The 14,414-nt window shown below is 39.1% G+C and overlaps 1 protein-coding gene across 4 annotated transcripts in view; it reads right to left on the bottom strand.

Annotated features, from left to right (window-relative positions):
• The window catches only part of ADK (adenosine kinase), a 278,307-nt gene that overhangs the window by 253,808 nt on the left and 10,085 nt on the right, over positions 1-14,414 (bottom strand). For 3 of the 4 annotated variants that reach the window (XM_027649559.1, XM_027649560.1, XM_027649558.1), the window contains one exon: positions 8,011-8,085. In XM_027649559.1, the coding sequence (XP_027505360.1) occupies positions 8,011-8,085 (75 nt within the window). Of the gene's footprint in view, positions 1-8,010; positions 8,086-13,263; positions 13,317-14,414 lie in introns of those variants that run through there. The other variant, XM_027649557.1, reaches the window with a different exon arrangement.

Below are 14,414 nucleotides of genomic sequence, written 5' to 3' on the forward strand. Positions count from 1 at the left end.
TGGGTCCCTTCTACCTCAGCATATTCCGTGATTCAGTGAAATACACTGAACACACTCTTGAAAAATGAAGTTATAGCAATCAGATTTGGAGAAAGTTCTTCAATCTCTTTTCTGCACAATAACTGTACAAAATAAGTTGCCAAGAGATGTGAGTTTCTGGGACACTTTGCCTCTTCTGCTGGAAATCCAGAGAAATATTAATATTAGAAATTGAAAGATTTACAGTTGTAACTGCAGTTCTTGTCTTGAAAAAGAACAGATATGGCATGCTAGCCTGAAGCCATGTAGGACACTCAGCTGAACTTAATATTCCTAGTTGAGACTGCATGCCACCTTTACTTGGAGTGGTCTGGAAGTGAATTTGGTCACAGTTTCACTTCTCCTGAAGGAAGCTTACTGTACACTTCCAGACTAGAGTGATAGTCTAATTTTACAGCAATCTTTATCACATATCTTACCTACTAGTGGGAAGCACCTGTTGTTTCAAAATAATAAAATCCAGCCTCAACACCAAAGAAAAAAATAGCCTCAACAATACAAGGATTGAAAAAATGTTCATAGTAATATTTGTATTTCTATAACTTCTTGCTGTTGTTCACTTGTTACAGCTGATAAGTTTATGACTCTGTATTAGGCAGCTGTATGGTCCCCTTTACACTTTGTCACGTGCACCTCAGATTCTTGCATTGAAACTTAATCATTTTTGCTGTCACATCACAACAAGGGAAAAAATACAAGGAAAAAAATGACTGAAGCAAGTTGGAAAAATAATCACCAAAAACTGTTTAGCCATTGCTCCCTAGTATTCATGTGACATACAAGTTTAAAGTAGAACTTGAAAATGAAGAAAATTGTTATAACACAACACTTTCACTGAAATATTCTATTATCTTATTAAAAAGAGCAATCAAGGGTTTGTGAAATGAAAAAAATCTTTGTCCCAGCTCTGCATTTAATCTGAACTTTTTAGGGAACTGCAGGCTTCATAACATCCTGAATCTACAACACAACCAGATTTCCAGTGACTTAGAGTATTGAAGGTTCTGCCCTGACAAAAATAAAGTAAAACACTCAAAGAGTGCTTTTATCCTTCTCCAGCTCTTGACTAAGAGAAAACAAGAACACCAGTAATTAAGAGGAAGGCAGGCTGCCTCCACCCTCTCCCTGTGGCTACAGCAGAGACCACAGTGCAACACTCCAGAATGGAACAGGGCAGGACAAGGCAAAGCACAGAGCAGGCCCGGCCGTGGTTTTGTGCCACAGAGCACAAGCCACAGTATCAGGGATCATCGGAGGCATAAACGCCTCCTAACTTAGGATACAGTTACATCCAGATACAACCTGGAACACTGATTGGTATTTGCACACTGCTCAGGAATAGACTGATGAAACAGCAAGTTACTGAAGAGAAGTGTTAGTATTTAAAAGAAACAATTAGTATTTAATTTCCAAACAAAGGACAGAATCTCTCTCACCTTAACATAATTTGGGAAGGAAAACTAATCAAGTAGTAATGAGCATTATAATTTACTTAAATATCTAATTTTTTAGAAATTGAAGTTTTAAAAAAGCAGGAGGTATTTCAACCACTTCAAAAATGTTATCACTAAAAGTCTTTTCTAAGAGATGACAAATCAATTTCAGCTAGATAAAAAAAACTAAGGCTGTGATAAATAATTCTTCATCTCTGCCCAGAGAGGTGGTGGATTCCCCATCCCTGGAGATTTTTAAATGCAGATTGGACGTGGCACTGAGTGCCATGATCTAGTAAATGGACTGGATTTGGACCAAGGGTTGGACTCGATGATCTTGGAGGTCTTTTCCAACCCAATCGATTCTATGATTCTATGATTTTTGACTGGGCTTTTCTATTCCTCAAATCACAACTGACCAAACTGTTTCACTATATTACAGAAGAAAACCCTCCAATATGCACTATGCTGTTAGAAATTTGGGTGTGGAGAAGCAGGATGAGAATGGAAAACAGTATTAAAATCACATCTTAGTAACCTGTAATTAAAAAGAATGCTTAAAACTATACCTGGAACATAAATCACAATTTTTATCTACCGTATCCTAAATAAAAATCAATCTTGTGATTGTATAATCAGGAAACTCCAATATGAAAAGTTTCTCAGTACAAACAGCAAGTACCACTTTCAAACAGAAAGTTTTACCATCTAATTTTGGATTGATTTCAGTTTTCTAGTGAAAAAAGTCAGCTTTTTCCATCAAAGACATCTTCAGCAAGGGTCTTTTCATCTAATATTATTGCCTAATTAAAAACAGAGACACTTATTTAATCCGGAGCTCTTTCACTTAAAGCTCCTTGTTTGCATTGAGGAGGCAAATGGAACCCAGTATTTCATCATTTGTCTTGTAATGCAAGTCCCAAAGTTTTGTTAAACAAATTTTTGTTGTGAGTGAAGGGAAAATCCAGATAAGCTCTGTGTGTGGGTCTGTTGTGTTTCACGGTTATTCTAAAAAATACAATTAATTCATGAACCAGACATGCTCTCCTGATATGCATTATATCAAGTTTTCTGAAGGATGGAAAAAATAAAAAATGAATTAATGATTTGCAATTTATTACTAAACAAGAATTTAAGAAAGTGGAAACACACAATAAAGACTGGAGAGTTTCCTATTCATGAGCATCTTACATCCTATTTTACAGGTAAATTAGCAGTTACAAGCTCCTCTATAATCATTGCTCAAGCTCCATCTACCCTGAAAACATCACAGCTCGTCATGCAACACTGTCATTCCACAAGTAGATTTTTCAAATAGCCTTTCTTAAATGGAGCTTAACTAAAATCTTTCATTCATTTAAACTACACACTTAAATAAATGCACTAGGAGAAATCACTAGGGCTGTAGAAAGACCTATTTATGTTGTCAGGAATACTACCAAATTTTTAGGCACATTAGTACTGAGAGGATCTTCTAAAGACAGTTATTATTACCTTAAGTTTTTGTGAGCAAACACTGAAGTTATTATAATTTACTGGCAGTCAGATGATGCAATCTGACTCAACAGTTTCAAAAATGTTCTATGTTCAGACCCTGAGATAAGTTAAATTGACTTCTAGAGATAGAACTAAAAACACAAGGTAATAACAACCTTCAGCTATTCAACTTCTCTGCCAAATGAGCCAAAGCAAGAGATACTTTCAGGAGAAATCTTTCACCAGGATTATTGAAACAATGGAACATCACACAGCAAGCTATCTTCTAGGGGGCTGGGGCAAAGGGGTAAATTTTCAGGGACAGGTTTTAAAGTTCTTACTGTGTACTTTCCATACATTCATCACTGTACAGACAGTACCTACTAAATCCAAAAATCACAGCACTGTAACAGCTACTAGGAAGAAAATTTACCCTGTCTCAGCCAAAACCAGGCTGTCCCAGAGAGCTGATGAAGCACAGAATCTAAGTAAACATATCAGTGAAACTGAAAAGGCTGGAAGCCTGGGGGGAGCAGAGGTCCACACTTAAATCTGGCACCAAAGTCCATATCTGCAGCTTGTGCATTCCTTGACCCTGCAACCTCCTAATACAGAATCACCACTTGTCTTTCTCATATCCATACTTGTGAAATTATGGATCAAAATGACAGCATTTCTTCCTTCACTGTGATATTCTCTTTTCATACAGAAATCATCATCAGCATGACTTCAAAGACCCACTTAATTCTTCTTTTCCTGTTTCTTCAAACCTGTTTTTCCCGTGAAGAGTAAAAAGAATATAAACCCATTTTCTTCATTTAAACACAGTTTGTATTTACACCAGTGGCACAGATAAGGCAGGGAAGAAAACTAAGGAGCAGATGGTAGAGGGCATGAAAGCTATTAAAAACTACAGATCTTTACTGAGCATCTTCAATGAACTTCTGCAAAAACTGCCACACATGCTAATTTTAAGGAAAAAAAAGACATAAAGAGAAAAATCCTTGGCTGCTTTGACAACTAACAAGTAATCACACAGAAACTTGTAATCCTGGACTATGACAGTGATAAAATAATCAGTTTGGAGGTTACAGCTATAATGGAATTTGGCAGCCAGAGTAGTAAGCATACCTCACCTCATGAGATCATGGCTCTGGTCAAGAGCCCAGAAAGTAGAGTGAAACAAAGCAAAGAGATTCATTAACCTTGATGTGATAAATAGGACATATATCATAATTTTCCCCTATATCTTTTCAAGAGCATGGGCTGAAAGATATTTACATGTTTATAAAGGTGCTGGTGATTACAAATATTTTCCTTGCCTTCCCACTGATCAGTTATGGAAGATAGGGGCTATCATATACTTAGGAGTTTCAGGATTGGCATCATAATTCTGTCAACATGAATTTGTCAGCATTGATTCTCTTCTCCTCCTCAATTCAAGTAGTCATAGACTCAAATGTTGGACAACAGCAATGTTCACATCCATACTGTGAACACACTTCTCAACTGCTGGATGTGCACCTGAGATGACAAGTAATGACCAGATCTCTACGGCCGAAAAATTAACTACAGTTAGGTAAATGTCAAAAACTGAATATTTGCAAAACAGTGTTCTAGGGAGAGCAATGAAACACAGGCCATCTACTAACTTTTAACAGCGGGACACTGGAGTATTTACAGGAGTTAGCAGTACAGGAGTTAGCAGTACAGGAGTTAGCAGTACAGGAGTTAGCAGTACAGAGTTTCCACGAACTCTTAAAATGTCTTTGGCATGTTTGTTTAGAATTTCTTTGCCCACTACATATGTAGTATAGATTAAGTTATTCTTAAATGTCTGTTACAGATTCAGAAGGTGAAGGAATGGTTCCTGTTAAATGTCCTGGGTAAAACAGAACAACAAAAGGTTTCACGAATACCTGTTAGCAAAGTTATTTTCACAGATAAGCATAGCTATAGTTAGCAATTCACCCACAAAGCATCAATCCTTCTTCTACTCTTTCCCCTCCCACCCCTAAGAAGCTGCTCTTTGAGCAAGTATCTCCATCCTAGAAAAATTAAACAAAAATACTGTTCGGTAATGGAGTTAATGCAAATTAAAAGGATACGAGAAAACAAAACCAAAATTCATTTCTGATATTTCTTTCATGCAGACACTAAAAAAGAACAAGAACATACAATGGACTATATTTTCTTCAAGACTGTTTTCCAGCTCTGAGAACAGAAACTGAAGTGGCTTGAGGTATTACCAGTTTTCAACAGTGCCATCAACATTGCTAACACTTTTTCAGACTGTCTCCCTAAAGAGAGATAAGAAATGGGGCCCAGAAAACACAACAACCTGACAGAGTTCAAAGCTTCTCTGGTTCAGGTAATGCCAGACTGCTGACATGGCTTGAAAAGCTCATACGGGCATGGTGAAGTTCTGTTGTGATACAAATTAAGACTGCCTCTCCTATAAACAGTCTAGGAAAGGCTTAAAGCTTTCCAAAACTTGTCAAGTGAGTAAAAGACTTTGGAGCCCATATTTAACCAAAATCCACCTTGAAAGAAAAGTGACAGGGCTGTGCAAACAACCCAAGCCAAAAATACCCACTCCAGCCCTCCAACACTGCTCATTTCCTCAATCCAGAATTATATGGCAGCAGGCTGTTTAGAATCTGCCAGGGGTAGGACTGCATTATGTATTTATTTTTAAATTTTATTTATCTATTTAGGTTTATTTATAACATGGATTGTATGCCATTTAAATATTGCTAAAATGACTGCTTCCTACACAGTCTTATGTTGTTTCCATTTGCATTTTCTTAATATAAGTTACAAAAATAAGATGGTTACACGATTCATTTTAATACTCTCTTTTTGCTGACAATATACATTGATTAAACTTGCAACATCAAGTCCTTTATTCTGAACCAAGGTATTTTCTCTTAAAACTGATCATACAAGTGAGGAGGATAAACTAACAGAAACAGTGGAAAAGTTATATGTGTAAAATTCTTACGGGTGCTTACCTAAACTCTTTCCTTATTTTACCAAGCTACCTCCTCAAGTCAGAGCCCGCTGGCCTGACGGCCTCATTAAACCTGCCCAGCCAGCTGAAGAGGTGAGAAAAAGACTCTAGGTTGCCAAGACACCAAGAGCTGACACTACATGGCTAAAGATCTTTCTTGTTTGACAAGAAAAAACAGAGACTGATCTAATAGGATCAACAATTTCTCTTTCAAACGCTTCACAGTCCTGAAATGTCTATGTTCTTGCACCTCCCTGCAGCATTTGAACAGATAACTTCATTCTAGCAGTTGTTCTGCAGCTAGGTTTGCTATTTTACCTCCCCGCACAAGCTGAGGAAGTGTGGGATGTGATTCCCATTTCAGGAAGTATTGCAAAAGGTAGTTGGACTTGGAATAGAAACATGTTTGTGGGTTTGTTAAGTGGACTACTGTGCACACACTCACAAACAGGGAGCTAGATATAAAATCAGGTGCGTGAGAAGAAGGTAAACAAGCTTCTCAGCTTTGAGGTTACTACCAGAGCTATCACACTACCAGCAGGTCCCCTGTGAAACTGTTGTTGGAAGGCTGCTTATTGCATTAAATAATGCAATACCCCACAAAGGCATTTTGGCAGTAAAGAAACGCTCACAGAGCATATGCTGTTCCAGGAGCTAATTTAATTTGTCTGACAGGACTCAAATTTGAGTACACAAGACTTCTAATTTTTAAATTAAATTAAATTCTGCACAGCACATCACATCCACAGTGAAAAGCACAATGCACTCTTGCAGGATTTCAGTGCTGCTGTATAGATCCCACCATCTCTCCTACGTCAGCAATTTATAAGGATTAGTTCAGGGGTATTGTTGGGTTGGGAGGGGGCATTACTTTATTTTCAGAGACTGGTTTTCAAGTTATTTCAGTGGAAACATAAGGCAGAGAATTACTCCAGATTAATTTACTCTTTCGAACACTCGAGACGTGGACTTGATTCCTAAAATTCCAGATGTTCGAGATTGATATACTCCATTACATTCTTGTCTTTTGCCTCCAGCTTGTAATATCCATGCTTTCACTTAAACACACCTTTAGGTAAAATCTGAGTGACAAAATATCCACGGTAAAACAAATTATTGCTATTATTAAAAACTTCAGAACAAAAGATTTGTGGCTGATAATACACATTCAAAAATACAAAGTCTGCACCTGTTCTTTATTTGGAGTTGTGAAATTTAGTCTTGATGCAATATTCCCATTAAGAAATCCAAGTACAATCAGAGAAGAAATTATTCACACTGTAAAAATTAAAGAAAGAATTGAAAGCACTCTGAAAGATTAAATCAGCTTACTGAACACTTACAAATCAGAGAAAAAGTGTCAGTAACAACAACATGAAAGGGAGCTCATGCAGAAGGATTTAAAAGAGTAACTGTATTTGACACCTCTGGAAAAGACAAATCTCTAAGCTGATCCAAGGACAAGTAAGCCTAATGCCAATTAAGCAATCCAGTGATAGGGTTATAGGGGTGGTAGCACAACAACCGGGCGTGAGCAAGATAACAGACCACCCGGTAAGAAGTGCTCCTGTTCTTCACTGATAAACTGGAATATTTTTTTAAAAAGGTACATTTCCACAACTTTTCTTGGTGTGTTATAGATATGGCTTATTTCCCCCAAAGTCACTGAAGCAAGAAAAGAGGGCTCTAATAGTAAATCAAAAGTAGCACAGAAAGATTCAAACAAGAACTACCTAAATCTTACTGAAATCGATGACTGCTTCCAATTAAGGGCTAGTAAAGACAGCATGAAGAGACTGGAATAAATAAGTGATAGAAAATCACATGAAAACCCTGAAGCTTTTCATTGATAGCACCACCACAGCTTCATGTAGCAAGAACAGTTAAATGACAGATACCATGTTGGCTGCTTTCAGCATAAGGCCAGAATCAGCACAAACTTAGCACTATGCAAGCAGGTAGCCCTCTGCTTATTTATGGGCATCATTCTGGAAACAAAACTGATATTTAAAAAAACCAATAAAATAAAAAAAAGAAATCAAGACTTACTTGTCAAGGAAGTCCTTGTCCACAACTGCACAGATATCAAGCAGAGGATTTCCCATTCCAAACAGGACATTTTCACTGCATGAAAATAAATGAAGTTAGCTTTGCATTAATTTATTGTTCCTAAGATAATATGTTAATGACATTTTTTATTAGAGATAAGAGTTTTTCTTGAACAAAGCTAAGGAACAAAAAGATACACAATTTGCCCAGCACAGCAGATAATGGAGACCTGGTATATACACAGAGAATCATTTACTCAGAACTGGAGCTGCATGCCGCATTCTGTAGTTTTAAAGGATTGCATTCAAGTTGTAATAACAAATTTTAGACAGGGGGAGCATCACACCAGGTTCTAAGAATTCCACTGGACCCACGTAGTTGTTGGGTCTACCCTGCTACTGACCAATAATTAGTAATTTAAGTCTGTTTTAGTAAACTGAAATAAAGAGACTATGCATTCTGCATTGTCAGCCATCTTGAACAGCGTAGCTGTCTGCTGGTAAGAATGGAGGTACTTTTCAAGCAATTTGAAATATATTACCATGACTTCTCATCACATAGAAATGAGACATCAAAAATACTGTAAACAGCTGAAAAGGATGACTTTAACTATTTTTCTTTTTTAAGATTAATTCAGAAACCATGTGTTACATTTTCCTGAATAGCATGTACTTGGGTGATAATGCAGTAATTCCAAAGGATTAGATACATGGCCTAGTGTCAAGTAGGAGTGAATGCAGCTGTTCTTGAAGGCTAAAACTACATCCAACCCCATCACACTCCTGATTAAACTAACACCCACTGTCTCCAGCTCGGGAGGCACCCCCTTGCTCTGGCCATCAAAGGTGGCTTCAGTATGACCACCAATACGCCTCCCTCTTTATTAAGTCTCTACCGTGTGCTTGTGGAGAAAGCATATTCCCTGTCTATCCATCCCCCAAAAAGTACTACTGTAACACTGCAGCTGGATCCAAAGTTTATCTGCAGCTTATCCAAAGCTGGATAACACTGTTAGCTGAGTCGCAAAGAAAGTAAGGGAGTTTTCAATTGTTCTGGCCCATTTAGCACGACATAAATGTTTGAGAGATTCAACGCCTGCCTACTAAATGATAGATTTCATTAATTTCAACTGAGTAAGAAAAAAAATCTAAAACATGCAAAAAGGGAATTATGTGGAACAATCTCGTGAATTGTGTCCAACAGAGGTTGGAAACTCATTCACTTGCTTCCTCTCACAATGGCTATGAAAAGCCCTTAGTGGACAAATCTTTGTCATGTTTGAAGCTACTCAAATTTGAAACTCCTTGCCAGAAGTATCCAAACTTCTTTCTCTTTATGATGCCACATTAGCCTCCGTTAAATGCTAAAATTCTGAAGTCTGAAAATGAAGACATGGAAAACATGATTAATAACCTTGCTACTGAGGCTCAGTAAACCATGCTTTAAGTATCCTAGTTATTGTTGTAGCTTTAAAGGCAGACTCTTAGAGCCCATTTCACTGTAAATAAAACGTGGAAGATACTGCTTTGTGAAGACAGAGCCAGAAATCCAGCTCACTCCTAACTGATATAGTTAACATCTGCTTAGTGAAAACCTGTAAGACTGACTAAATACATTTGTCAGTGTGCCAAACAGCACTGTGTTCTAAATAGCATAGCCATAAGTTATACCTATAGCTAGAAGACAAGAAGAGTGAGAGACAGATGACAGTTAAGAAGAGATAAGGATAAAGGGGATTGCAGTTGCAGTCACAAGACAGAACATTCTCTCCATTTTAAATCCTAAATCTTGCATAAGTTGTACTGTAGGCAAATGAATTAAGAAGTCAGAATTCTCCAAGTGCTGAATGCAGATTTGTCCCAAGCTATATGTTCCTATGCTTAATGTTTAGCTGATTCTCACGTGCTGTGAAATTCTACACATCAACAATTTTATACCCACACTTCAGAAAAAAACACATATCATGGATAACTTCTATGTAAGACAAGTATCAGCACTTAAGTGTACGGTATGCCAGAAAACAGCAGCTGCACTTAAAAAAAATCTGAAATACAGCTGACATGTTGAGGTCACTTCCTATGAAGAAGTTATCGTGTTCAACCAAAAAGCAGAAGAGAAGCTACCAAACATTCAACAACATGCGGGTTGCAGAAGCAGCACACAAGTAACTTTGTACAGAAGCTCTATCAAGCCAATAACATGCACACAAACTCCTAAATGTCAGCGGTGGCAGGAGCTAGCACTTTCGGTGCCATTTAATCCAGGCAGCTCTTTACATCACATACAAGTCCTGCTCATTCCCAAGCCTTCCCTGTCCCACAATATTTTATAATCACCTCCATTCAAATATTCCAGAGGCTGTACGTAGGGTGCCACTTGGGGTCAAGTTTTAAAAGCCAAGGTAGCTATCACTAGACTAGTAAGTGTATGTTCAGAAACATTCCACTGAAATACTGGGCAAACTCTCCCTGAATTCAGTATAGTTGTTTCTCACAACCAAATGCAGGACATAAGAACTTGACAGCTTTTCAGACACATAAAACTTTGACTATTTTAACTGTCTGATTTCTATGAAGAAACCAACTTCAGTGTTATAATGTTTACCTATTTTTGCAAATAATAATCCATAAGCTAATAAACACATAAGCTAACATACACTGATCACTAGCCCTGTGTTTTCAACTAACACGTATTTCTACCAATTTGGTTCTTTCACCTAGATGTCTGAATTAACAAAGTCCCAAGGTATTAGAACTTCTATTCTTAAAATGAGATATTAATGCTCCATTGGCAAAAAAGGAGAAAAATCCATACACTCCAGTTGTACTGGAGACTGTGTCTTTCCTTATCTGTCACTGCATTTGACAAAAATACCTTTATGGGCAAAATGGGAAAAGTCTAAACAATTTCTAAGTCACAAATTTTAAACAGCCAACAAGTTTAAGCAGATATTTAGGAGGTTGGACTCAGTTATGCCAGAGATCTTTTCCAACCTAATTGATTCTGTGATCACCATTGTGATCAGCATTTTCTAACACAAGCTTTGTGAAAGGCAATCTGGAAAGTCCAGTGTTCCTACTGTTAAAGAGGAAGACTTGGCTGTGCAAATCGTTAGCATTTTCAACCCGATTAACCCAACACTGGCTACATTTCAGTGCAGTGCAAATCGCTCTTCCCTTCTTAAGGGGCAGCAAAGTTTCTGTGCTGTTACACTATTGCACTTTTCTGTGGCACACCACAAGGTGTACAGCAGCTACTTGGCTACAGTGTGTTCCTCAGTAAAAATAAAGAAAAAAATTAAATCTCCCATATTTTGTAAAGCCGCATATTGTAAAAGCATAAAATAAAACAAATATTACAATCCTGGAGAATCCTAAATTTACAAGTCTTCAGAGCAAGAAACTGAGATATTAAACTGTTATACTATCACCAAGTTGAAGACTTTGAACTGTACATTTGAACGTTATTGGCTTTACGTTTGCTGTTCAGTCACACTGGACACCTGCAGTAACAAAAATGTCACTCGTTATTTCCAACCAACCAGACACGAAACATAGTGAGGAAACAGCAATAACTTCCTGAAAGGTGAGATTCTGCAATACATAGGTTGTTTGGGAAACACATCTCTGCAACAGACACAGAACAAATACTTAAGTACTCCCCAGCCTCCTTGACTCTCCCCAGTCTCTTCTCTTGCACAGGAGTACTGGTATCTCATCATCCGAGAAGGATGTTCTTGCTTAACTCAACTCATCTGTGGCAAAAGAGTATTTGGCTCAGCTCATCAAGAAACAAGTGACAACTCGTTCACCTGCACAAATGAAGGGCATATATAATTGACTCTACAGTCAGCATGTATATGTGTATATGCATACACACAGACACAGAGTACATATATATGAACACTATAGATACTTTTTAAACTCTAAGCTACGAATAAGATGTTCATGCAAATCTAAAAGTTGTTTGGGCACAAAAATACACTGTCCATCTAGCAGGTAGAACTATGGCAACACCAGTTACTTTACAGAAAGCTTTGATGTACACCACATTTGCATTCTAAACTCTTGACAACAGGCAATATATTTTATGAGTTTGTCACTTAACTTTGGACTAGATGGAGTGTGAGTTGTAATTAGAAGTTCAAGCAATGTAACTCACTAAATATAAATAAATCTTCAGCTGTTAATTATGGCATTTTGTTCAAAGATTGCCAAGATGATTGATTTTACACAAATGGCCTGTGTTTCACACCTTACTCCTACCACAAGTTGCAGAAGTTATAAAATTAAACCAAACTGGATGCAAACAAAACAACAAACCCAAACAAACGAGAGCCCACAACAGTACTGAGCTATCCTTGAGCCTTTTTAAAGAAGTCAACAAAATTAACACCAACTGAATGATCTGGAAAGCTGGGTCCAATATCATGCTCTACAGCTGGAGGCATTTTTAAAAATATGGTCCTGATTCAAACTGGCTGCTGAACATTAGCAGTACAATATCTATCACACAATATTGTTATCATCCCATGCTGCTGCACACTGCCATGGATGAGCAACATCAAAATATCAGTGAAAGCTTATTATTAGTTACTGGCACAGAGACAGAGAAGTATTTTGGGCCTTTGGATACTGGCAAGTCAGAAAGCCTTAATAAAACATGACTGAGACATCTGGGTGTGCAATTGCATGGCAGAATGCTGTATGCCTAGTCTTCCATTTACAAATTTAAGATATGGTCTTGTAAGATCAAAAATGTTAATACCTCTAAAGTGTTTGACTGTGCCCTTAAATGTAGGGCCAAACAAGGCACATTTTAAGCCTACTCTCAGCATATCCATTTCAGTCACAAAGGAAGAGAGTTGAACATCACATAACACAAGATTTGAACGTACAAAAAATCATTTATACATTCAGTTAAAGTAAAAACAGCAATAATACCAGATTCATAGCATTTGACTAGCTATAAGCTATTGATTAAGAGCATCCTTCTCTCATCCCACTTACCTACGTAAAATCATTAGAAGATGATATTTACAATTAACCATAACTTACCTGACACAAAAGTACCTTAGAACTGTTATTGCATGATTTCAGAGTTCCGACAATTTCCCTTGCATCACTTGTCAGCAAATCACTTTAGCATATAGACCTTAAATATACAAAGTGGCTGTAGGACTGCTCACATGCTTTCCTTACTTAGGTCTTAAGCAAATGCAATATTTGGCTAAGCAGTTACATATTTACACACTGACTTAGACGAACATCTTCAGTGAAGATTTCGTTCATTATGAAACTTTCATAGTCTTCTACAGCAACATACTCACAGGTTCCAACTTTGAAGCCAAGCCTAAAAGCCTCGGCCTTATGTAAGCAGGGCTGTCGCAGGAAAAAAACTGTTCCACCACTACCCAGCTCCTTACACAGCTGCACTAACTCCACAAGCTCCAACAACGAAATACTACTGCAATTTCAGAATTACTGTCTCGGTGAGAAACAGTGTGAGACCTGATACTCAGAGTTTGGAGGGTGGAGAGAGGAGATGGGAGAATTGCCTTGAATGATCATTGAACTTTTTGAGCTTTTAAAGTTTTAATTTTAAGCGTTTCTTTAGCAGCTGAAGGCCTGATCAAAGTAACAACATGATGAAGGTTACTGGTTTACTTCACAATAAGACCCCATCTTAAGATGAAATGTTTTCTGAAGAAAAACTGGTCACAGTAACTCCTTTCACTGAAGTTTGTCACTCTACAGGGATCTACAAGGATCGCTGACAGGCTGACACCACCGCAGTTCCAACACCGTGCCGAGAGCTCAGCCTGCTATTATGACCCTGCTTCTCGTTATTCAGGATTCTTTTAAAATTAGGTTTCAGTCATGGCAAGCCACAGCGACAGTTCAAGGTTCAAATGCGGCTGTCGGAGTCCCACAGCACCCGTCCTCCCACGCCCACGGGCGGGACCCCGAGGCGGCCGCCCGCGCCCAGCGCTACCTGTGACAGCGGCACCGCCGCCGAGCGACGCCGCTCCAGACCCCGCGCACCGCCCCGGGACCCCCCGCGGGCCCGGCCCAGCCCGGGGCTCCGGTTCCCGATGCCTCTGGGGACCGGCATCGCCCGGCGCCGCCGGGAGTCCCGGCTGGGCGCGCCCACCTGCCCGCCAGGAGCCAACGCGGCACCCCGGGAGCGGTGTCCCCACCGCACCGGGCTGGGACGGCCGGAGGGCACCGGCACAGCTCTCCCTCCTCGCCCCGGGGGCGCGGGCGTGCAGCCGCCAAACCAACTCGCGGCAGACGGAGAGCGATGGGACGAAGCCGCGCTGCCCCGCATCCCGACTACACCGCCGGCAGAAGAGCCCGGCTCCGGCGGAGCATCGCGCCGGGTGCCCCCGCCCCGCCTGCGGG

The sequence above is a fragment of the Corapipo altera genome, unplaced genomic scaffold (assembly GCF_003945725.1).
Source record: "Corapipo altera isolate COAL_440 unplaced genomic scaffold, ASM394572v1 53, whole genome shotgun sequence".
Taxonomy (NCBI): Eukaryota; Metazoa; Chordata; class Aves; order Passeriformes; family Pipridae; genus Corapipo; species Corapipo altera.